This window comes from Mauremys mutica, chromosome 18, assembly GCF_020497125.1.
Source record: "Mauremys mutica isolate MM-2020 ecotype Southern chromosome 18, ASM2049712v1, whole genome shotgun sequence".
Lineage (NCBI taxonomy): Eukaryota > Metazoa > Chordata > Testudines > Geoemydidae > Mauremys > Mauremys mutica.
In genome coordinates, this window is record NC_059089.1 from 11,252,025 (window position 1) to 11,278,277 (window position 26,253).

A 26,253-nucleotide genomic window follows, 5' to 3' on the forward strand; every position below is an offset into this window, starting at 1 on the left:
CAAACACTGGGGGCGCTCTGCTGGTTGCCGTGAGGGTGGCAGGCAGGCAGGCTGCCTTTGGCGGCTTGCCTGCGGAGGGTCCGCTGGTCCCGCGGCTTCGGCGAACCTCCCATAGGCTTGCCTGCAGGAGGTCCACTGGCAGCCTGCCTGCCGTGCTTGGGGTGGCAAAATGCCTAGAGCCGCCCCTGCCAAACACAAGGAATTTATTACAGTTTGTTCTTCCTTGGGCAGCTCTCTCTACCTATTACAGTCAGGTAGTTTGGTTCCTAAGTAACTTCCAGCAGAGATGCCTCTGTGGATGTTATTTCATTTAATTGTGTGTAGTTGGCAAAGTGCATAAGACCAGTACACTACAGTGTGTATGCATTAAACAATGAGAAAGTAAACAGTACAGGTGAATGTATATTTAAGAGAAGACCGAATTACAAGAAAGGCTCCAACTTGCCCTGTTCTCGGCATAATCTCTAATATGTGTTCATTGTAACAAACTACCATACAGTGTGGCATAGAAAAAGGCCAGGAAGTGGAAAATTAAGGGGATTGACAATCATGGAGTGCACTGGCAAAAATATGTGTAAGGAAGCTTACAGAGCATCTGCTTGTGTAACCCACACGCCTCCTGGTGTGGTTTACTGTCCCATCTAGTGGCATCGAGACCACTTAAAGAGAGATTAATGTGCCTGCTCTACAGGCTTAACTAAGGGCCATTTGGCTTTTGGCTTATGCACTAAGCTCCAGAGGTCCACGGTTTGATCCTGGTGACCGGGGTCTGTCAGCCTTACAAGTGAGGGCTCATCAGGGATTTCAACTGGGAAGATTCTAAAGCTCAGGACACACTTCCTCAGGTAGGGGAAGTATGTAAACCACACACCTCCTGGGTGTGGGGTTCTGTCCCATTTAGTGGCACCAAGACCACTTAAAGAGTGAGATTGAGTCTGCTCTACGGCCTTAGCTAACAATCAGTTGGCTTTTAGCTCATACAGTAGAGCCTCATGTACTAAGCTCCAGAGATACCCGGTTCAGTCCCAGCAACCGGGGTCTGTCGGCATTACGCTTGCACTACTCCTGGCTCTAGTCAACATTATATGCTTCTGAAATACTAACTTCTCTTGCTAAATTACAAAAGCAAAACCTCCCTTTCCCCTACTGAAAACCTGTCAAAAACAAAAGCATCACTACTGTGTAACTTTTGATATAAAACTACTCAAGATAGTTATGTCCCAGGCAGACTGCGAAGAGCTACAAAAGGATCTCACAAAACTGGGTGACTGGGCAACAAAATGGCAGATGAAAGTCAGTGTTGATAAATGCAAAGTAATGCACATTGGAAAACATCATCCCAACTATGCGTATAAAGTGATGGGGTCTAAATTAGCTGTTACCACTCAAGAAAGAGATCTTGGAGTCATTGTGGATCATTCTCTGAAAACATCCACTCAGTGTGCAGCGGCAGTCAAAAAAGCAAACAGAATGTTGGGAATCATTAAGAAAGAGATAGAGAATAAGACAGAAAATATCATATTGCCTCTATATAAATCCATGGTACGCCCACATCTTGAATACTGCATGAAGATGTGGTTGCCCCATCTCAAAAAAGATAAATTAGAATTGGAAAAGGTTCAGAAAAGGGCAACAAAAATGATTAAGGGCATGGGATGGCTGCCATATGAGGAGAGATTAATGAGATTGGGACTTTTTGGCTTGGAAAAGAGAGAACTAAGCGGGGATACGATAGAGGTCTATAAAATCATGACTGGTGTGGAGAAAGTAAATAAGGAAGTATTATTTACTCCTCATAACACAAGAACTAGAGGTCACCAAATGAAATTAATAGGAACAGGTTTAAAACAAACAAAAGGAAGTATTTTTTCACACAATGCAACTCCTTGCCAGAGGATATTGTGAAGGCCAAGACTATAACAGGGTTCAAAAAAAGAACTAGATAAATGCATGGAGGATAGGTCCATCAATGGCTATTAGCCAGGATGGACAGGGATGGTATCCCTAGCCTCTGTTTGCCATAAGCTGGGAATGGGTGACAAGGAATGGGTCACTTGATGATTACCTGTTCTGTTCATTCCCTCTGGGGCACCTGGCATTGGTCACTGTAGGCAGACAGGATACTGGGCTTAGATGGACCTTTGGTCTGACCCAGTATGGTCGTTCTTATGTTCTTATATTTTAGAAGGAGGTTTTGTGAAGGGACCTAAATCATTTGATTAAGGATATAGGGGTTCACCTCATTGCAGATAATACATATCCCTGCTACACATCTGTATTTGGAGTTGGTTCCTATGTTTTTACATGTGGCATGTTAATTTGTTTTCTCTGAAGATGATTGACCTGGGGCTGCTGCTTCATCCTGGCTCCTATTTCCGTGACCTGTGGAACATCTTGGATTTTATTGTGGTCAGTGGGGCCCTGGTGGCATTTGCCTTCTCGTAAGTAGCTTTTCTTTAGAATCTGAATTTCCAGGAAAGGAGAGAGGAGGGTAGATGTGACACTGAACTAGAGCCATTTAAAGCTCAATAGTTGTGGTTCCATTTCACAACAGGTTCATGGCTTTCACAGCCCCAGTTTTTTCTTTTAAATTTTGGGTCAGAACAAACTTAAAACTTCAAGTGAAATTTTCATTTTCTTTCACCCAAAACTTAGCGGGAAAAGAACTTTCCATAATGTCAACCTCAATTAACAAGCTGTTCTAGATTTCATGGAAACTTCACCCAGGTGTGTTTTGGTCCCAGCTGCCACTCATTCGAATCTGGACTCATGTTTGTGACCTATTGGCAAGCCTTTCCTGGCTCATTGCAAAAGTTTCTGGCAGCTCTAAATATTTTTAAGCTGCTCTGATTGGGAAAAAAATGATCACAGGAGATCGAGCCATTTAAGAAAGTGCATTTTTTCATCAGATAATGTATATCTTTTCCCCAAAATCTGGAAAAACATTCTTTTTAGAATCACTGCAGCTTCTGCTTTGTGTGTTTTCTGTTTTTCTCCCTCCTCATTCTTTTTCATTAAAGATATTTACATGACAACAATTTCCAAGTTTCTATAGAGGTCCTCTTCTCCTGCTGCTTATTCAGTACCTCAAGTCACTATCCTCGGTTTCTGACATCAGTATAATTTCCCAAACCAACTACTGTGATTTCACAGAACATTTTGATATCAAGTGAGGAATGAGCAACAGACACAGATGAATTGTTAAGAAACCAAGATCCTCTTTTCATTCATATGCCCTTATTAGTAAAGAACACAGGAGGAGAAATACAGACACTTCAGAACACAAGCTGATCACAGTGGGAATCTGGGAGAACATTTCCTGCGCTGTTGTAGTTTGTAATTTACCAGTTGCATTATGAGAGGTTTCAATATGCCTCTGAAGTTCCAAGTATTGACCTGAAGGCATGTTTAAAATAGGAGTAGATTAAAGTGCACTAGGGAGGTTCTAGTTCATAGCAGCAGCAGGGTCCATATGGATACTTAATGCATGGCAGGCTAGTGCAGGGTAGATTTACACCCCAGATGGCTGCACACTGGGTGTGCATATAGACAAGCTCTAACAGTGTTTTACCTGCCAATCAAAAGAATGAATTTGCTCCTGGCAGTTTGGCAAGGGGAAGTGTGCAAGCCTACCCTATATGTTACAGAAATAGAACCATTTCTAAACAGAAGGCCAGATTTACTTGTGTTCCTTGGTTGATTTGCATAACTCTGACAATGCAAAACCGCCATAAACTCATCTTAAAGTTAAGATAGGTCTGTGGTTGCTTTGCATCACTGGAGCTACATAAAGTTGCCAGAGCATCCCGGTGCATCTGGCACAGAATTTTTTCTTCTTCTGTAGTTTCAGAATTCCTTCTGGGTTGTATCCATGAAGTCTACATGTTAGATCTTTTGTTCTAGTTCAGTGGCTAATGCTCTAAAAAACAAAACCCAAATCTCAGTTGATTTGACCTCAGTCACTGAGACTGTGAAAACAATAAGATGTGACAGCCATGTTTTCCCTCTTCCCCCAGGGAGAGAGCATTGGACATAGGCTAATGGAAACTTGTATTAAATCACAGAATTAGATCCTTTACTCCTCTAGATTTATTTTCAATAACATGATGGTGACAAGGACTTTCCCAGAAATGGTTAGATTACAGCATATGATCAAACTGTATCATTCGCTGCTATTAAATGAAGGTAACAATGTTGACTAGTGTTTAGAGAAGGGGACTGCGAACTGAGAGGTCTGTGCTCTGTTCCTGACTTGGCTGCTAATGAGCTTTGTGATCTTATGGGCAAGTTGTTTGAGGCCCAGATTTTCAAAAATGACTTCTAGTTTTGGTTGCCCACTGCTTTGGGTACCCAGTTTTAGGTACCGAGGGTTTGGTGTTCAGAAGGGCTGAGAACTCCTAACTCCAGTTGAGGTCAATCAGGCCCTCCATACTTCTAGTAATTAGGCCCTGGTTGTGTAAAGTTGGGCAAAAAAATTAGAGGCCACTTTTGAAAAACTGACCCTAAACTTCTCTATGCCTTTGTCTCCTGATCTGCAAAAATGGATATAGTAATACATGTCAAGCTTTTATTTAGTGAGGCTTAGGTAATTAAGGCTTGCAAAAAAAATTAGCCCCAGATGAAAGGTGGTCTAGAAGTGTTAAGTATTGTTAAACAGAAATGTCATTTTCTGGGAAATAATGTCTCTGTCTGTGATCTGTTGTAAATTCCTGATCTCCCTCTCCAGTAAGAATTCACACTTCCAGGAGAGGTTGGGAGGAGAGGAATCTAGGGAGCTTGTCCAGTCAGAGAAACTCTTGTGTGTTCTGAAGACCAATAATATCATTGGTCTTTAAAATATCTACTCCTTGGTGAACATGGTTCTCTTAAGGTAATGTAGAACATCAGCAGATTTATAGAGCCTTTTATGTTGCTGGACAAATTGTTTGTGATGAAAGGTTTCTAGTGTCTGCTCCTTATGAGAGTGTATTGTACTCAGCATTTCTTTAGTTTGCTCCGGCATTGATATCTAATGGTATAATACCAGCCTCTGCACTTTATTTGCACATCTTTGAGCTGTACTTCACGACAGCGTGTCTTGAATGACATGTGTGTTACGTACTCTTTCGAGTAAATGTTGAGAATAGGTTCATGGAAAGATTATAAAGGGAAGGGGGAAGGACTCTTAAACGTGCACCTTTTTGGGAGGCAATAAAGAAGGATGAGGGAACTGGTTTGGATAAAACAAGAACCATCCCAAACCTTTGCCCAGAGTTGAACTGAATCCAACTTTTTTTGCGGTCTGGAAGAGTTTGAAGAATTTTCTATTTTTGCTGCTGCTGTTCTTGCTGTAGCTTCTATACTTCCATATTCCAGCTGGGATTTTAAATGTTGAAATTCCATGAGAGAGACAATATTTTCAGGATTTCTGGACTCATTGGATGCAAGAAGTACCAGCAACCTTGTGAGAGCCTGTTCTCCAGAGATTCCTAGTCCAATTCTGCTAACATAAAGGATTTGGACAGTTCAGATGAAGTTTGGATAAACATTCAGGCTCCTGGGTACTTATCCAAACCAAAGGCCCTCTGACTGAACCTTGTGGATTTTTGTTTATCACTAGAAAAGAACTTGATATGGTAAGTGAGATGGGTGATTTTGTTGTGCCTCTGTAGGGATATTTTTTGCTACCAAATGCTAGAGCACAAATGTAGGTAGAGCCTACAATAATCTTGTAAACATTCTTCATTGCAGCCTTTACTGATTCCAGTCTGCAACAAGCCAGCTCAATGACTACCTCTCAGCCAAACCCATTTAATTCACCAAATTCATTTTCTTGTTCTACTGTTTGATAGTGGTGATCTGTATTCAGTTTTGCCAAATGAGCATGTTAAGCGGACACCAAGTCAAACCAGCCCATTCAGAAACATGGTCTGCTGGAATATTGCAACAGCATCAGCTTGTTAATATAGATAATAATATGAGTCACTGCTGCACCAGTCCACCTTCTTCTGCTCATCGTTCTTCAGATTGTAACTCAATTTATTCTTTTCAGGGTGGGCCCCAAATTGATACTTGTAAGCGATGAATAATAACACAAATTATATATCTTCTATATAGCAATCATCTCCCTGCGTTGATGATAAAAATGACATGAAGGTTGGGCTGTATATTGTTGTCTTTAAAGAAATGGAAGTGGAAGGGCTTAAAACAGCCTTGCAAATTTGTCATGACATTTGGCCAGCCCCAGGCACGAATTCTACTTGCTCAATCAAATGATGCTTATGAATGGGGGGTGGGGGAAAACTAGAGATATACTCCGTGGGCATCAGCAAAAAAAAAATTACCCCAGATGTGTAGAATTTTGCACAGCTTATTTAAAGAGAATGAATTTACCATAATTTGCTGAACAATAAAAATTATTTCCTCCCAAAGTGACAATAAGTTGAAAGTATGGCAATACTGTCCGTTTGTCAGTAGGATTACTCCAACACCAGCCAGGGTGTGTGTGCATATGTCATGTATCAAATCTATTACTTACTTCCTTGTTTATTTTATAAGCATTGAGTTTAGGGTGGGTGGTGGGGAGGGAGCACGTATCTCTTTGTGCAGTGGGTATACTGTATAGACCTCTGTTTCTGTTTGTCATTGACTCTGTGCTCTTTCTTTGTCTTCCTGTTGCTGGAATCTCTCTCTAGGAGTTTCATGGGGTAATGCATTATTGCTGTCTTGCTGCATTGTTATGCCTGCGAACTGTGTGTATTCTCGGCAGAGTATACACACTCACCTGTGGAAATGATCCATGTTACACCCATTGTATTGACTTCTTTGTCCTTTCACTACCCATTGTTCAATGACATCCCCTTCCTCTTAACAGCTCTCATTTGTCCCTGATTACTGTAGCCAGAAGAATAAACCCAGGTTGCAGTTCCTATGTTTAGCAAAAGTCACAGATTGAAATAAGCAAATTTATATGTATCCAGCTACAGTGTGAAAGATTTGGGGGAGTGACTTATTGGGACTAGTCTTGATGTGTGATATAAGTCTGCATGAAAAATAATAAACAACTTGGCATCAGAGTAGCAGGGTTTAGTTTCATGTAGGGGGTTGCATGTGCAAACTCCATTAGTGGTAATGGAAGTTTCATGCATAACTTTCTGCATTCTTAAGAATCGAACCCCGCATGAATTCTGGCTCTATGCAACTGACAATAGAGAAAGCTCTCTGACACGAAAGCTACGTGATGTGGGGTTTTGAGGGCACTGCAAAAGAAAGATGTTGCAAGAGTGACCTTTAACCTTTTTGTCAGGGGATCTCAGTTATGTCTGTGGGACACAGGAGCTGCCTTTTCAGGACCATGGAGAGCTCCTCCTGCCAGAAGACAGACTGTGCCATCTCGTTTTCTGGCTTTCTAGAGTAGGAAGAAGAGGGCAGGGATTCTCCTCAGTCTCTCTGCAGAGGAAGATGAAGAGATGGAATGAAAGGGACAGGAGTTCTGTGATACAGTCCAGGAAGTAGGGTGCTCTCTTCTTTCTTCCCTTTTAGAAGCTGGATCAGTTAGGCACTGGAAGTAGATACACTCAGGCAGAACTGTGACCTCATTTGCTCTTAAGCAGAGGAGTTCACGTTCTGCCTTGGGGATTTCAGACGATCACAGGAGACAGTGGCTCCACCCCTCCATGAATATTTGATGATAAGCCTTGAAGAGCCCTGTGTACATGAAATCAGAGCTGCTGGCAGGAGCAACAGAAACAAGAAGCTTCCATTTGAAAGATCTATCAATTTTTTAACAGATCATTTATTTATTTTAAAAAAGTACTTATGAGGTTCCTTTTGTTATTTTTAATAGTTTAAATGTATGGGCAACTCTCTACTACAGGACAACCAGAGCTGGCCTGATGCAACCAGTTTTGGCCTAACACAAACCCACAGGCCATTTTATTTTTCCTTTTTATTTTTTTTTCATGATTTTTTCGATTTTTGGGTTTCTATTTTCTGTCCATTTTCTATCATACTCTGCTGTTCAGCAAAGTTCATAGTGCAGCGAAGATCAACTCCCCGTTTTCTTTCTCTCACACCCACAATGGGTTTGGGCAGGGAATATTAGACAGTGAAATGCATCCTGGTGTATATCCATTAACTGAATTGTAGTACATCTGAGCATCCAAGTTTGTTTTCTAGCCTCGTACTAGGGCATTTTGCCAATCAAATTTGGAAAAGCCCTCTGTTTAAAAACAAACACTCTTGTCCTTGTACAGATAACTAGTTAGTGGAGCTGTCAAAAGGGGGTATGTCTCATCAAGATGTCACTTGCATTAATCCATCGCATATAGTCCTGGACCATTTAAAATTCCACGTCTCCTGTAGAGAGAGCCTTATTTTTTTCTCAGGAAATCAGGGTGGGTTTTTCAAAAGCACCTCCATGACTTTCAATGGAGCTCATGCCCTTAATTCACTCAGGTGCTTTTGAAAACCCCACCCTCATTGTTATTGACTGAGATCCTCCTAACACACAGAAAGAGTTTTAAATCTTGAAGTCCTTTATTAGGAATTCAGCATGCCTCCCGTTCTCATCATAGATTGGTTTTGAAGTATATCCCTGCATCAAGAAGACTGGTGGCTATGCTGGGTGGGAGGTGTCACCATAACTGTTCATTAAGCTCCATGTCTGTTAACCTTCTACCCCTCCCCAGGAATGCTGTCACTTAATATTTGGTTATAAATTGGTTGTAGATGAAGCCTACTGGATTTCCAGTCCGCAGTAATGTCTCTCCCACCTGAGGTTTGTGATCACTGTTCTACAGACATAGCCTCCCTCTCCCAGATCAGTCGTCCAACAGCTTCTCTCTGCACAAAGAACAGTTTCAGATTTTAAACATTGCCTCTTATTCATTGTAATAAATTTTGCCCGTTCCAAAACGGCTCCTGAACACGGCTGTGTAACTGCAGGATTCACAACCTCAGCCATCAATGGATTTCTAGTTTGCCGGAGTTCATGTTTTGTGCTGTTTTAGATACAGTGCACCCCATGAGAAGCCCTCCCTGATTGCCTGTATTTCATTCTTTCCCAGCTACATCAAGACGTGTAGAAACAGATCCATCTGTTTCCTGTGCTTCGTAGTGTGGGTGGGCTGCCAAAAGCCAGTTCTTGTTTCTATATACTGAGAGCACTAGATTTTTGTTTGCAGAGATGAGCATTGTATAGATCACACCCACAGGTACCTAATATCTCTTCTCTTTTCACAAGACATTTGAATCTCATTTTGTTTACTGTTCGCACATCCTGTTTCAAAAAACAAAACTGGGCTGTGAAATTAGTTGTTTTTCTTTTTGATTCTTTCTTATGTCTAAGTGCTCTGTCTTCCAAATAGGAAAAGAAGGATGAGCAGTTAAGTATTTTTTTGTGCTTGTACACCTGAAACTCAGTGGAAGGATGTGAACAGTTTCCTCCTGGTTATGCTGGCAGAGATGGCCATCATGCACTGGCTGTAACATCGTCTTTGCTTGCTAGCATCTGGTGATGTAAAAATGCATAAAGAGATCCAAAAATACTGTTTAAAACCTTTGGGCCTGAGTCTCATTTACACTAAAGTCACTGCCCTGACAGTGTAAAGGGGCCTAAAGGGAGAGTAAATTACTGTCATGCTCACTTTAAGGCCAGAGCAGTATGAAGTGGTCTTAGTGTAAATGGGAGTCACACCCGTTATTTTAGATGGTTGATCATTCTTAATGTGACATTAACCCATATTCAAAATTCAAAACACATTTAGGCCCTTACAGTGTTGGTGATCTTAACTTTTGCCTTCAATGCTTAATGCATCAGCTAATAATATTGCATTATATTCTAATCCCTCCAAGAGACCCGTGCAGTAGGCCAGGTAGAACAATAGCTACCCATTTACCACTCCTTCCTGCAGTCCCCACAGAGCAAGGTTAGGAAAGCATTAGCCCACTGAAGATGAGCTTTCCTGTTTTTTCTGAAAGCCGGACCTCTGTATTGAAGAGGAAAGAGGCTACAGCTTGCTTCATTTCCTGCAAGTGAGTTATGAACCTCAGACACTTGGCAGCTTTCCAGTGCAGACCTCAGCTGCGTGGAGATTGGCTGCACCTTGCTAATGTCAATCTGCCCCACAGAGTCTCTGCTTCCTTCAGAAATGAGGGCATTGTTGTCCCTGTAACCGCAGAAATGATGCCCTCGTGGCTGCAATCTGAGTTGTATGTTGAATCCCTGCCTCCTCTCACATTACATTTCAGTGTCCACAGACATCCTACAAGAAGAAAAATAAAAACCTTCTCCTACTCCCATTGAACTAAAGGAATTGTGCCATTGACTTGAGCAGAAGTAGGATCAGGGCTTAGCACTGCATGGGTTGAATCAGCCTACCATTCCATTGGCCTCCTATATTTATATTTATTTTTTTTTTGCATCTGCCAATTTTCCCACTGGCCGTGCCATTTATTACAACACAGGCAACCATTCTCTGTCAGCATAGACAACAACAGGAGCTGATGGACCACATGCACAATGCTAAAACTTTGTTACTGCCCTCTGGAAAAAGTGCTTACAACTCAGTCAGACCCGGTATAAAAACTATCAAGTTTTTCTGCTGTCTTTGAGATGCCTATGGGAACATTTCCTAGAATCTCTTAAACCAAACAGTTGGCTTGTCGTCTTAGCTTTCCACTCTCCTTCATGCGGCTTCCCTGACCAACATAGACAGGGATTCCTTTCCCTTGACACTCGTGTAACAGCCTGCCTAGAGGGGATAGTTAATAGCATGGTGCAGGCTAGCATGTTTTTTCAGCAACTATGCTGCTTAGGGAAACCATGCTAGCAATGACCATGCTTAAGCACAGCTGTGGCTACAACTTTTACCAGCTGCATAATAGAGACAGTGCCTATTAGTCATCAAATGTCTCCTAATCAGGCGAGACAAGTTGGATGAGGTAATTTTGTTTTTTCATTGCACCATCTTCTGTGGGTGGAAGAGACAAGCTTTCGAGCTTCACCGAGATCACCTTCAGGTCACGACTCCATCAAAGACCTTCACATTCCTCAAAGAGCAGTTATTAACATATTGAATCACAATTAATTCTCCTGATTAATGCAGCTCCATAGAAAAGCTTTGTACTGCTGCTGTGTTTTTTGCAAATTAAGAACAAAAATATTTATGGTGATCTACTTGAAAACCATATATTTTGATTGATTCAGCGCCTGGGTGGTTTGGCAAGAGATTGGTCTATAGAGGGACTTTCCAAAGCCTCTTCTGCCATCTGTATGCAGAGGAGTAAACGCTTCTCTCCTCATGTGCATTGGAGTTAAACCCATAAATCCCCTTGTGACTCAATTGCAGAAGAGGTTCCCCAACCCCTTAGATCTTGAGAGATCATGAAGATCTACAATGGCTTTATCAATTTATAGCTAGAACAGTCTCTCTTAAGACTAATAGTGGAAGTGGGCAATCCCTTCCATTCATAGCTTGGATTTCCAACCCGCATGAGTCTAATCTTCTCACACCAACTTTATGCTAATGTCATTCCATTGACTTCAGTGGAGCTACGTCTGGTTTACAGCAATGTGAATTGGAGCAGGATCATGCTCCAGATGTGTCTGATTTAAAGTGATTCTAAAATAGCAGTGGAAAAACTCACATGTTCTGTCCTCTCCCTGTCTGTGTTCCTATCCCCTCACCCTCCATCCCTCCCAATCCAGTCATGGAACTCAACACCAGAGACTAACCTGTAAAGATGATATGATGATATAGGCAAGAGACTCTCAGCTTTCATTCTGACTATTCCTGATGTCTCCCTTGCTTATCCATGCACTGTAAATGAACAGAAGTGATTGATGTGACATTTCCCAGGGTACAATCTGGAATGCTGAACGGCTGTTTTCCCCTCAATTCTCCAATCTGGGATGCCTTTTACACTGCTTCACTGTGAGAGCAACCACTCCTGGTCTGCCCACACCCAGCCTCCAGCATGTAAATCACCCCCAGCTAGACTGTATGAGAGCTAGAGCCAGCCAGCCATGAATTAGATTACAGAGTGACACCAATACATTCTCAATCCCAGACTTGTGTGTCTTCTACTGCCCAACACCCTCCTGGACAATACAGGCTCATAGAAAGTCTGTCATTTCATTCATAGAAAATGATGTGCACAAATCTTATCCCCACTGAAGTTCCCAAACACTTCAAGCCAAACACACTGGTTTAGAGAAAACAATAAAATCAGTTTAACTACTACAAAAAGAAAGATTTTAAGTGATTACAAGTAAGGAGGCATAAAAGTCAGAATTAGTTACAAAGAAACAAAAGGTAAAATGCAAACTAACACCTAACTTAACAAGCTAAGAGACTTCAAAGCAAAAATCTCTCTCACCACATGCTGTAGCAGTCTTACTAGCTGAATCTTCCAGTCAGAATCTCCCCCCAGTCCCATGATGCTTCCTTTGTCTTTTCAAGTATTGTTGATGCTGTGCATAGAGATGAAGGGATAAAGGTAATGTGAGGTGTTTGCTCCCCTTTCTTATGGCATTTCTCTTCTATGGGTATGTTTACACTACCTGCCAAATTGGTGGGTAGTGATCGATGTATCGCGTCTTGTCTAGACGCGATACATTGATCCCCGAACGCGCTCCCCGTCAACTCTGGAACTCCACCAGGGCGAGAGGCGGAAGCGTAGTCGACGGGAGAGCAGCGGCTGTTGATCCCATGCTGCGAGGCTGCGAAGTAAGTCAATCTAAGTTGATCTAAGATATGTCGACTTCAGCTACGCTATTCTCGTAGCTGAAGTTGCGTATCTTAGATCGATTCCCCGCCCCCAGTGTAGACCAGGCCTTTGAGAATCATCTCCAGCTGCGGTTCAGGTGACAGCATGTCTGTGGGATGGGAACTTCCAGCTCTTTCTTTGCCAACATGTAAATGTCTCACTCTCACCCTTTTCCCTGCCAAAGAATGGCTGCTTAACCAGGGAATGGTCTATTTGATTTTGTTGACCCTGGCTGAGGCGTTAGTTTGCCTTTTGTCGCTGACGAACTGGTTTGTGTCTGCTTTTCTAAACTTGGAACATGTCTTATATTATAGAATTTCATAGCTTTACATACATTGTTGCCACACACATTTTTACCAAGACAATAATGTTCAGCAGATTATGAGTTTTCAAATGATACCATACAAGGCACACTTTGTACCAGACTTATCATAGTCTTTTAGAAAGGGTGAACATAGGGATACAGACTGTCACACTAGGTAGAGAAAAAGACTACAAATGGGACATGGTTATGTTCACCTCTAAGATACTGGTGCAAATCCACTCTGTTCAGTAGTGAGCAAAAGTTGTTACCCTCTCATTTCTGCTCAGCTGGTCATATGAAATGACTTGTTGGTTTCTCTTTACTAATGGAGCCAAGTCACAAAACTCACCATCACCACTCTCAGCGGCTTGAGTGAGCCATAGAGTTTGAGCTGTCCTCTTCCCCATAAATATGGTTTCTCCAGAATAGTGTTAAATCCTTACTGGTGAGGCTGTGTGGGAGAAGTCTGAACTTGCCACTGCCCATGCTGTACAGTTCTGAGTCTCTTGGCTTAATTGTGTTTTTCTTGACATGCTTTCCTAATGAGGAATAGAATCATAGAAGATTAGGGTGGGAAGGGACCTCAGGAGGTCATCTAGTCCAACCCCCTGCTCAAAGCAGGACCAATCCCCAGACAGATTTTTACTCCTTCCTTTTGTTGGTCCCTAAATGGCCCCCTCAAGGATTGAACTCACAACCCTGGGTTTAGCAGGCCAATGCTCAAACCATTGAGCTCTCCCTCCCCCCATTAAGGGAAGCTGAATGTGGGGGGAGCAGAGCGGAGCCAGGGAGCCTGCTCAAAGCAGTGTTCATTCACACCTTTTGTTATTTCACTGCAAGTTTATGTCTCAATCAGCCCTTAAACCCATGCCTGTAGTCAAGTTCAGCTCCATCAACAGTCTTCCATCTCATTCTCACGCCATACTAAATGAAGTTGAACTGCATTGTTGTACTAGCAGATTGACAAAAGGCCTAACTGCATCTCTTCAGAAAAAGCCCTACTTTTTTATTTTGGGGGTGGGTTAGGGAAGGAACTCTATCTCCCCATCAACCCCCCCCCCTTTTCCCTTAATGGTAGCTAAATGAACAGTATTGTTTGCATAAATGGTTAACCTTTCGCATATGGTTTTCATAAAAGAGAAGTGACCTCCAACCTCTTCATGCATGGCCTGAAAAATTACACGGTTATTGTTTCAGGCATGTAATATGTCTGCATATTACATGGCTCAGCATGGTCTTGGCAGCATGGTCCTCTAAAAGAGACCTGAGAGCGATAGTATGGCTGTACAGAATGCAGAACTGGAAAGCTTATTCTGCCCAGGTAGGACGTGCTGTCCATCTACTCACCGAAAGGTCCAATCCCTTCTATTCACAGCCTGTTTTACTAAGGAAAACATTATCTCCAGACCGTTAAGAGAGCTGCCCTGACAAATTGGGTGGGAGGTGTGTCATCGAACCTTCTGGCTTTGTGGGAAGAGGCGGTGACGTGTGTAACACAGGCCACAAATGTTTTGGGTGGGGCAGATGTGACTTTTCCCCCCTTCTCCCACCAGTAGCTGCAGCTATGCTCATGTGCTCTGGCTTCTCTCCTCTGCTGCTCTCCTACTGGTGAGAGGAAGGGGAGGAATCTGAGTCTGGTGACACGGTGTGAATAGCTGGGAAGTGATGCCGGGATGGAGAGCACCAGCAGTTAAACTTTCTCAGGGCCAAGTTCTGCCCTCAGCTTCCCTTCTGTACATTGCTTTACGCTTCGCAAGCGGATGCTCATCTGTAACTCCCCGTGCGAGCATCCAAGGGGAAAGATTTGGCTCCAAATCTGAAAAATCTGGGTATTTGCAGGCCTTTATATGAGCCCCTCTAGAACCAAACTCCTTCCTTTTGTTGTTCTTTCATTCCCCTTTCAGAGGAAGCAAAGGCAAAGACATCAACACAATCAAGTCACTGCGAGTCCTGCGCGTCCTAAGACCACTGAAGACTATCAAGCGTCTGCCCAAGTTAAAGGTTGGCGAAAAACAGGAAACAGTTCTTCTTTGTTGGGGACTTGCAGGCTGGGCTGTGGGCAAAATTTCTTGTGTAAACTCAAAGTGGGTAATGTCTAGACCTGTTATTTGACTGTAATTGATTTTAATTTTTGCCAGTTTTACTTAGATAAAAAAGACACCCCTCCCCCCATTTAATAGTTTTGCACATTTTTATCAAATGTTAAAAGGTCTTTTGGTTTCACAGCAAATGCCACGTACAGTGTTGTGGACTGTTGCATAACCAATAGCCCTTATAAAGGTTGGGGATGGGGAAACTGACCCAAAACGCAACCTACAAACTTGACCCAGTTTTTTGAAATTTTGTGGTGTGCAAAAAGTAACTCCTGGAGCATTCACTTTTACTGCACAACTTGTACACAATGAACATTGCACATTTCGCCCAGCTCTGTCTGTGGAAATCTTCCACTGAGTCAGGAGGAATTGTAATCTGTTCATTTCTTCATTTAGGAGTGTGTAATGCAGGGTTAGCATCAGTAGCCTTACATCTGTGGAATCCCGAGTCACAAGTTGAATGAATTCGGTGGCCTGAGCTTAGTTATTCACTACTTTTCAAGAATGGATTTAAAACTGTTCAAGAATATCCTGCCCCTGGAATTGTGGGGTGGGAGGATTTACAGGATCAAAGAGATGTGCTTTGTAGGCACTCAGTGCAGGAAATAATGGCTGTACAGTGTTTTTGTGCGCTCACCAGTATGGAACTTTTCCATTAGAGATGGGCCAAAAACATAAAGAGGTTTTGCTTTTGTGAAACCACATCAGCCCAATTTTTTTAGCTTTCCTCTGGGTCCTGTTTGATCCAAATCCCCCTGGTTCAGGTTCAGATCATTTCAATTTTAGCCAATTTAATTTTCACACATGCTAAATTCACCTGAAAACTCTGCAGGAGACCAAGGCTAGTTGATTGGAAATTTAAATGTGTTGTTCTGTGGCCCTTGAAATCAGCAGAGTTAATTTTCTTCTGCTCTGGAATGCAAAGAAACACTGGCTTTTTATTAAACAAATTCTTTATTTTCAAACTTATATTGGCCAGAGCGGGTTGAATACTGCTAAAAAGTGTCAGTAAATATTTATATGAATCAGAAACTGACTTCATATTGCTTGTCTTCTCACCCCTTTTGCATTTGCTCCTTGGAAACTAGTTACTGGTCACTGAAACAGAGTGTTTTGTGGGGATTATTAGAGAATATTTGCAGAAAGTGAATTTGGAATTTCTGGATTGTGCTTGCACCAGAAACATGATTCTAAGAGTTACATTCAGAAAAACAATTCCATATGCCTGGTGTGTCCAAACAGAACTAACCAATCCCACTCAGAATTCCTTACATTGAATTATCACCACAAACTGCTCATGAACGTGCTGTAAGCCAACAGCTGTTTGCAGAAATTATTTGGCAACTAATACCATATAACAAATACTTTCAAAAAGTGTTTGCAGACAGTTCACAAGCTACATTTGCCAACTAAATTATTTAATAGTTAACACTGGTTGAATTATTTGCTACAAATTATTTATTCAAAGCATTTTGGTATTTTATCATGAAATAATTTTTCTTATCATTCAAACAGTTCAAATAATATTTAATGAGTAATTTATTTGACAAAGTTTATTCCCTATCAGTCATTGAATAGATTAGTCACATATACATTTTTCACTTATTAATTCAGCTATACAAATATTTTCTCGGGACTAATATTTACATAGACAACCGGTTATTATATTTGCCATTTTTACTGGCAATATCACAGAATTCAGTCACATGGTTTAAACTCTTGCAACCAGGAAAAAGAATGGAACGGCAGGAAATGGGTATTAGTAGAACTAGGAATTTGAAACATCTGGTGTGCAAGTTAAAGGTATCGGATCCAAAATTTCACGTGTTCCTGTTTAGATCCTGAGATCTCTCTCTCTCTCTCTCTCTCTCTGTCTCCTCACCTCTTCCCCTGTTTTTCACCCCACCATTATAGGCTGTCTTTGACTGCGTGGTGAATTCCCTGAAGAACGTCCTCAATATCCTAATTGTTTACATGCTCTTCATGTTCATTTTCGCTGTCATTGCTGTGCAACTCTTCAAAGGCAAATTCTTCTACTGCACGGATGAGTCCAAGGAGCTAGAAAAGGACTGCAGGTATTTGGCAGGATGGCAGGGGATGCTGGAAGCCAGCAGTGGATTTCTTGCAGGAGGAGAATCCTGGGTCCCTTCCTGAGTTCCCTTGGCGGTGATAACTCTCCTAACTGTGTGTGACTTAGTCTCATCATTCTGGGCTCAATTAATTCTAGCGTGGCTCCATTGAATAAGAGTGCTGCTTTAACAGAGTTATACCAGACATTAATTTTACCCTTTGTTTTTAATAGTTTAAATATCTAAGACTCTGATCCTGCAAAGTCGAATACGTAATTTTAAGTCTGAGCAGTTGCAGTGACTTGATTCAAACTAATCATGTGCTTAAAGTAGAGCACAAGCTCAGGTGTTTGAAGGATCAAGGTCTGTGTGGCTAATTTAGCTAGCTGCCTTTCTGATTTTCAAAATGGATTTTTTTTTCTTGAAGCTCTTTTATTTGAACATTGTAGTTAATAAGTAAGAAGTGAAAAGGAAGTTAAAGGGCCATTGTTGGCACTAATATGACAGAAGACCCGTGTTTCCAGCCTGATTTGTCCTTTCCCATTTAACAGTGTTTTTTATGTTGTTCCTATGCACCACAAGCCGGCATGGCTCCTCCTTGCTTGCTTCTTTCTTTGATGATTGCTATCATCTGGGAATGTCTTCAGTAATGTCAGCGACAGCGCTTGTAACAGTGATATGTAGGATACTCTCTCTGTATATTTCCTCTTCTGGCTGCCAGCTTTACAGCAGCAGAGCAAATATATTATGAGGTCACACGTCAGCAGTATTTCTGGGGTTTGATTTTTCAGTTTCTCATTGGCTGAAGAGTGGATTTATTTTCAAACAGATATTTAGAACCCAGAGGACATTCTCCACTAGATTGTAACAGTTTGTGATGGATCAGATTATTCCAAGCCTAAAGTAATTGACAGTGTCCTGTTAATTGTAAGTATTGTTTTAGGGCTTGTCTACACTACACTTAAGTGGACGTATGTTACATTGCTCAGGGGTGTGGAACCCTCCTCCCCCGCGAGACGTAACTTACATCGACTTAAAGTGGTGTCTACAACACGCTATGTGGGTGGGAGAGTGTTCTCCTGTCAACATCGCTTCTGCCTCTCGTTGAGGTGGAGTAATGACGTTGACGGGAGAACGCTCTCCCATCGTCATAGCACGTCTGCACCAGACGCACTAAATCGACACCCCTGCATTAGTGTAGCAGCGGCTGATTTACCATGGTAGTGAGGAGAAGCCCTTCGTAATTCTCACCTCTGACTGACTGGCCTAGGGATATGGTCCTCCCCTCCCATGCCCAAGGTTGTGGATTCAAGTCTCTGCCGCACCTTGTGCAGCGATTAAAATTCTCTGGCTCTTTTCATTTTTATTTAGATTATAAAATCCTGGGGCAGGAACCATCTTTTTGTTCAGTCTTTGTACAGTGCCTAGCACAATGGGGTCTCGATCCAAGACTGGGGCTCCCACACGCTACTGCAATACAAGTAATAAAGATAATCATCCGTAATAAATTGCTGCTGAGCCTTGTCACCTCACTTGTTTCAAACCTCTGCTCTTCTTTTTAGGGGTCAGTATCTGGATTATGAGAAGAGTGAGGTGGAGGCACAGCCCAGGCAGTGGAAAAAGTATGAGTTTCACTATGACAATGTGCTCTGGGCTCTGTTAACGCTGTTCACTGTCTCCACAGGAGAAGGGTGGCCAACGTAAGTAACATGGAGTTTGTCGGGTCCATTTACCTCATTGAGATGTAATGCTAACTCTTCGTAGCTGTCAGGGACAGATAAACAATCGACGACTTGTGCAAAGTGGATGGGGAATTCGTTATCAGCCAGGCTTCTGGTTTTCCTCACGAAAATGTTTAACGAAGCAGAGGATTAGGCAGGACTTGAGTGTATTTTTCTGCACATTCCTATGAGGTTGTGCAGTGGTGTTTCCTGGGCACTTTTTGATAAATAATTGTCTACTCACTCCTGGCCTTCAGATCTGCACTGCTTTCTTTGGTGTGAAATAGATTAAGAGGTTCACAAAAGCAGCTGACCTTGAGCTCGGAGGAGAAAGGAACATTGTGACCCATGAAGAAAGCATTCCAGGCTTTTTGGCTCAAAACTATCATTACTGCAACCTGGAAGTCTTTTTCATGTGGCAGGCAACCCCTGTCACCCATGCCCCACTGCCTATAAAATAATGAATGAAAACCTCAGTGGCCAACATATTCTCAGGGCAGTGTGCATCGCAGATTATTCACAGTCCTTTCACCTCTGTTGTTTCATCCATATTGACGCATAGAAGAAGAGAGGAAGGATTCAGACCCCAAAGTATCCCTTCTCCTTGCAATCACAGAAAATTGATCATGGCAAATACGTTGATGGGACACTAACAAATGGTCCCCTGTTCCAAAATGGAGGAAAAAGAAAAGGTGCCCACTAGCCCGTAAGGAAAGTTTTTTCCCAGTTGCAAAGGTGGCAGTGAGTTTAATCCCATGCATGTAAGGAAGAATCTCCACAGTGAAGCCTCTGATACCAAGTAAATCTGGAGCTCTCACTGGTACTTTGCCCTGCACTTAATTTAATTGCTTTTCTTCTCTCTCTGCATTTGATTACAGTGTATTGAAGCATTCGGTGGATGCTACATATGAGGAGCAGGGTCCCAGCCCTGGTTATCGAATGGAAATGTCCATCTTTTACGTGGTGTACTTCGTTGTCTTCCCCTTCTTCTTTGTGAATATATTTGTGGCGTTAATCATCATCACCTTCCAGGAGCAAGGAGATAAAGTGATGTCGGAATGCAGTCTAGAAAAAAACGAGGTACCCAGGCGTTACGAATTCAGCAACCACCTGCACACTGGGAGTTGGCATTTTTTGGCTCAGACTACCTAGCTACAAACAAAATCCCACCTTTACCACCACCACTAAGGACTTTACAGCAGTTATTAACGGAGGGAGCCCCTACATTTTGTGTTATCAATGACCACATTGAGAGAGGTGTTGAATATGAAATGTAAAGAATCAATTTGCCGCCCCCGTAATCCTTTGCATGGATGTATGGCCCATGGCGACCACACAGCTCTGAATATGATGCTACAGCTTGACCTGAGCAGCTAAACAAAATGACATGTCTCTGTGGACCACACCTCCCTATTACAGATGAACATGGTGTTAAGCACTTGCACTCTGTGTATGCACAGACGCTGACTTTTATTTTTCTCGGTGGGTGCTCCACCCCTGTTCCTCCCCAAGGCTCTGCTCCACTCTGCCCCTACCCCGAGGCCCCACCCTCGCTCTGCCTCTTCCCGGCCCCTCCCCCAGGGCCACCTGCCTGCCCCCCGCTTGCTGCTCTCTGCCCTCCCCCAAGTGCCTCCCACCAGCCGCCAGACAGCTGGTTGTTCTGTGCCCAGCCACTATGTGACAAACATACTCAGTCCATCCTCCCCAAAATACCTCACCCATGCTCTCAAAGATAACCTGTTTCATATGAACACATTGGCTATTGGATGACCCCAGCCGATTTTGATTTTTTTCCCCCTTGTTCCTGTTTTGTAGAGGGCCTGCATAGACTTCACCATAAGTGCCAGGCCACTGACCCGCTACATGCCTCAAAACAAGCAGTCTTTCCAGTACAAGATGTGGAAGTTTGTGGTGTCCCCTCCCTTTGAATATTTTATCATGGTCATGATTGCACTCAATACTATTGTGCTGATGATGAAGGTTAGTGAGCTGTTGTTAGTTCTTCCTGACTTCACGTGGGCTAGGAAATGTGGCATTTGCTATAGGAGGGACGTGCTTGAGACTCCAGAGTAAGACTAGCTTCTGATGTTGCCTAGTCACTGGTGTGGCCGCAGTACTGTTGGTTGGGCAGCCCTTACTGAAGAAGACAGGATTGTCTGGACGTGGACAGAGCTCCCTAGCCCACGATTTAGATACAAAGGCAGAAAGCTCAGACTGCTTCTGCTTGCACTCCCCTATGCCTGTTGTAGAGGAATTGGGACTCAGTTCTCTAATAATGTGTTGTTCCCCACTGAATCTGTCACTCCTAATTAAGGGTCAGATTTACTCTCCTTTACACTGGTTGAAATCCAGAACAACTCAAGTCAACACAGTTACTCAGATTTGCACCCAATGGAGAATCCTTGGGTCTGGCTGGGCTTCACTCACCACAGCACCCAAAAGGGAGAGGCAGAGGTGTCTGTATCGCATGTATGATCTCCCCCAATCCCTGGCGTAAGCTGGAGCTGCCTCAGATGAGCCCAGCGGCTGTTACGTTGCTGGAGATCACTTGGGTGCAGCAGCATTCGGGGCACACTCTAACCTTCTGAGCACTCCTCCAGTGTACCTGCTACTTGTGAGGAGGTCCCACACCAGCAGAAGATTCTCCAGTGCTAGGGGAATGTTCAGCTGCCCCATTCAGATAGTGTCATAACCCTGTTGTTCCTTTGGAATGGCACAAAGGATCCATAGCATAGACTGGGATCTGGCCTTAAGTGAAAGCGGGATCTGGCCCTAAATCAATCAAGAGTCCTACAGTAAGGCAAGTCAGTTATGGACATTGTTTCATCAGCATAAAAAGCCTTCCCGTAACAGCCTGTCTTCCCTCTTGGTTTAGTTCTATGGTGCTCCAGACGCATATGAAGAAATGTTGAAATGCCTGAATATTGTGTTTACATCTATGTTTTCAATGGAATGCGTTCTGAAGATCATTGCCTTTGGTGTACTGGTACGTTCCTTTCTCATTTACTTTCTGCTGCTTTCCCTTCTCATCAAACATTCATGCTGTGAGATGACACAGAGATTAAAAAACAACCCCAAATTGAATTTAGGGATTTTATTTTCCTATCTTGTGTTTTTATTTTGTAGAATTACTTCCGAGATGCCTGGAACGTCTTTGATTTTGTAACAGTTTTGGGAAGTATTACTGATATTTTAGTAACAGAGATTGCGGTAAGTACAGTTTGCTAAATTCACTTTGTTAACCCACAAAACTGTGCCCTGTCAAGGCATCACATCTCCTTCCCACCAACCTATTGCCTGGAGTTGTCTCCCGGGCTCCTCACGAGATGCTGGGCTTTGGGGGCCTGTTCACATTAGCTCTGGTTTTTCCCCCAGGCCGAACACACTGTCTGGCTAAAGACTCCATTTTACAAGGAGTTCTGATGAGAACGGCAGTGGTAGTAGATGTGCTAGGAAATGCTGTCTCTTTCTCGTTTAATGAAAGGATCCCGTCCTTGAGCCTTTTTTACCCCTTCATGGAAAAGTCTTATAGAATTTAATGGAGAAGAAACCCAAAGAGGGTTATTACAATTGTTTCTGTTTAGTAGTGTCCCACACTGTGTTAGGAGCATCTCAGAGGAAATAAGGAAGTGTTATTTACTCCTTCTCATAACACAAGAACTAGGGGTCACCCAATGAAATTAATGGGCAGCAGGTTTAGAACAAACAAAAGGATGTATTTCTTCACACACCGCACAGTCAACCTGTGGAACTCCTTGCCAGAGGATGTTGTGAAGGCCTAGACTATAACAGGGTTAAAAAAAGAACTAGATAAGTTCCTGGAGCAGGGCCGGCTCCAGGGTTTTTGCCGTCCCAAGCAGCAAAAAAAAAAAAAAAAAAAGCCGCAATCGCAATCTGCAGCCCTACCACCGCCGCTCTAGTCTTCGGTGGCAATTTGGCGGCTGGTCCTTCCCTCCGACAGGAAGTGAGGGACCCGCCGCCGAAGAGCCGGATGTGCCGCCCCTCTCCGTTAGCCGCCCCAAGCATCTACTTGCTGGGCTGGTGCCTGGAGCCATCAATGGCTATTAGCCAGGATGGGCAGGGATGGTGTCCCTACCCTCTGTTTGCCAGAGGCTGGGGAATGGGTGACAGGGGATGGATCATTTGATGATTACCTGTTCTGTTCATTCCCTCTGGGGCACCTGGCATTGGCCACGGTCGGCAGACAGGATACTGGGCTTAGATGGACCTTTAGTCTGACCCAGTATGGCCGCTCTTATGTAAAGATGCTGTTCTCTGTCCCTTCGAGCTTTCAATCTATGTTTTGTATTGGACAAAAGAGTGAAGGTGACAAACCGGGAAGGAGCAGATGGGGTGAGGAAGGAGGAGGGTTAGAACAACAGCATTGTCTGCAACCTCAGTTTAGCCATGTTGGGGTCATTGTTCATTTTTTAAAATCTACATAAAAGGTTTCCATAGAAATTAATATTAAAAGAATATAGTAGAGAATGAGATCATTTCTGTAGAACTTACCAGCTGAGCTGTAAAATGTAAGAGACTTCCATCACTGCTAAGGAATTTTATAGGATTGTTTAAAAATTTCCTACTTTCTATTAAATTCTATAGGATGTTTTCATAAGGGTGAAGGACATAAATTTACACCGTGTAGAGGTCAAGCATAGGGGTTTATTACACACAGTGCTGGTGAAGTGTCACCTTGCTTATTAGGCTCAGAGACACTGTTTGTTAATTGATTACAATAGAAAATATAGATTTTCCATGGGCGGGGGAAAGTGATGGGATAGGCAGTTCCACATCCCAGGATAGGTTTTGCAGCAAGACAAGATAGCACATTAGCCAGTGGTTAACAGGTTACATAATGTCTCCGCCCAGGGTCTTAAGTTAGCAAGTTAATATTTAATTAATACTTTGATAAAATGTTGTTAGTATAAAATATATATGTTGAATTCTGATTTGGGGTCCATAGGAATGGAGCAACTCCTTTGATTGTTCAACAGGTATATTCCTAGGGGTTAAAGCAAAGAAACAGTGAAAGTATATGGCAATAAAGATTGTTTTCTGTGTGACTTAAGGCAAGACATTGGTCCCTGGGAAAGGAGGTGGAAGGCTGCCATATTTTATAGTGACATGTGCCAACTTTTCATAAACTCAAGGTTGGATCTGTGGGAAGAACGTCTCCCTACAGAAGAGACTGACACAATAGCAACAGGGATTCTTTGTTCAATTTGCAACTCTGAATAAGACACAGTTATTTAGTTCTTAGCTCCAACACCTGGCAATGTGCTGACTAGTCTTAATTTAGGAAAACAAGATTATTTGTTTACCGCAGCTTTCTCTTAGCTGATCACTATTTGCTAGGCCTCTGGTCTCTTGACCATACTCTGGACTTTGGGTCTGGAAAAGAGCTGGCTCAATTCACATACCAGGTTGTTATATAAAATGCACATGGATTTTAACCCTTCAAAGGGCAAGGAAGAATCATGACCCCATACCGAGAACCTGGTTTTACCCCGTTTATGAACTATTCTTATCTTAGCTGCTTGTCTTCATCACATGCTGGTGTTGTTCTAGCCGTGCATATTGAAAACGTACATCACCGTAACTTTTCCTTGTACACTTCCTAGGGCTCATCTCCATGGCAAGTTACTACACGGCAAGCTGGGGTGTGAATCTACATCACACCTGCTAGTGTAACAGCCCCTGTGGAACCCTGTCCAGCTCACTGAATGTCCTGGTTACTACTTGTAGAATGTCAAACTGCACTCTGCAACTTTCAGTGGTCTGTAGCAGCCTCCATGCAGGATGTTACTGCGCGGGAAACTGGTGCATTGTATATTCACACCCTGGCTTGCCATATGTAATTTGCCATCTAGACTAGCCCCTAGAGACATGTTTTCAGATATTTCTGGGTGTACTGAGAGCCCAGACCTTTCCCCCTTACTCTAAGAAGTCCTGTCCCAGGGACTCATTTACAGAATCGAGCCAATTGTGCCTTTGTTACCGGTCCGTGTTGCATGGTGCAAAGCTGCAATATCCCAGGATCCTGGAAGCAGCTATCACACAACTGGCTGGTGTGGGGGTGGTGATTTGTTTGGGGAGGAGAAATTTACCCCAGAGTCATTGTCAGTCTTCTTACCTCCCCACCCACAATTTTGGGGTAGTTTGCACTCCAGCCATTGCTAGGATGGAGCAGGATCTGTTGTCAGGAGAGTGCAGAGATAGAAATTTTGCCTGGCTCTGCAGAAAAAGTGCTGGGGGGAAAGCTCCATGCTCCCACCTTTCTTCTCCCGCATCGCCATGGAGAGGTCAGCCAGAGTCTGACCCTCAGCGGGCAATGAGATGGACCTTAGAGCTTCCTATAATCATAACACAGCTGAGTAAATATGCATGCAGCTCTCGGCACAAATAGTGCATTTCACTCTCAAATTGTAACAGATTTATCTAGAGCTTGTCTATGTGAACATTTAGTTCATGGCACGCTGAGGTGTGAATCCTACCCCACACTAGCCTGCTGCAGACTAACTGTCCCCTTGGACCCTGCTGACACGCATTAACAGTTCATTAGTGCGCTTTGATCTAGTCCTGTTTGCAATAGGATGAGATCAATGCACAATACCAAACTCTTAATGCACATCAGCAGGGTTCATGCTGACAGTCGGCAGGCTAGTGCAGGGTAGATACACCCCTCAGCTTGTTGCAAGCTAAATATTCATGTAAACAAGCCCTTAGTAATTCTGAAAATACAACGTGCTAGGGGTGACCAATGATTTAATATGCAGGCCTGCATTACTCGTTTATTGTATTGTAATTCTTCAAGCTTAACCATCAAGTATGGAGGGCAAAAGACTTGGATGGTTTAAAGGCTGGTGTAAATGACATCAGAAGATGGTCATTTACAAAAAAGCCAAAATTCCAAGCACCTGTAACACTTTTCATGGATGTTCCCAAGTTGTATTTTAGGGGATCCTTGTATAAGAGTAACTAACTGTATCTAGCTCCCCCTCAGAGAGGGGTGTCTGAACATTTCCAGCTACACTGGTTCTGTAGTTTTCCTTGGCTGTGAGTTCTGTTGCAAAACTGTTCTTACAAACTTTTCCAAACATTTAACCTAAATGCCCCGTTTCAGCTCCAGCCCATTACCCCTTGTTCCGTATCCATTGACTAATGAACCTATTTTAACCCTTGCTCTCTTTTAATCATGTATTTGTATATGGTTGTCTTGTCTCCCTTTTACTCTTCTTTCCTCTCAACTGAATATACTCACTTGTCTCAACCTTTTCCTCAGTGGGTTTCTGTCATCTTTGTTGCTGTCCTCT

General features: G+C 42.9%; 1 protein-coding gene across 1 annotated transcript in view; it reads left to right on the top strand.

Annotated features, from left to right (window-relative positions):
- CACNA1B (calcium voltage-gated channel subunit alpha1 B) overlaps window positions 1-26,253 on the top strand; it is a 491,615-nt gene that overhangs the window by 382,714 nt on the left and 82,648 nt on the right. Inside the window, exons 26-33 of the mRNA XM_044993192.1 lie at window positions 2,335-2,441; window positions 14,959-15,055; window positions 17,062-17,222; window positions 18,779-18,916; window positions 19,816-20,017; window positions 20,753-20,917; window positions 21,813-21,923; window positions 22,064-22,147. Of these exons, the coding sequence (XP_044849127.1) occupies window positions 2,335-2,441; window positions 14,959-15,055; window positions 17,062-17,222; window positions 18,779-18,916; window positions 19,816-20,017; window positions 20,753-20,917; window positions 21,813-21,923; window positions 22,064-22,147 (1,065 nt within the window). The remainder of the gene's footprint in view (window positions 1-2,334; window positions 2,442-14,958; window positions 15,056-17,061; window positions 17,223-18,778; window positions 18,917-19,815; window positions 20,018-20,752; window positions 20,918-21,812; window positions 21,924-22,063; window positions 22,148-26,253) is intronic.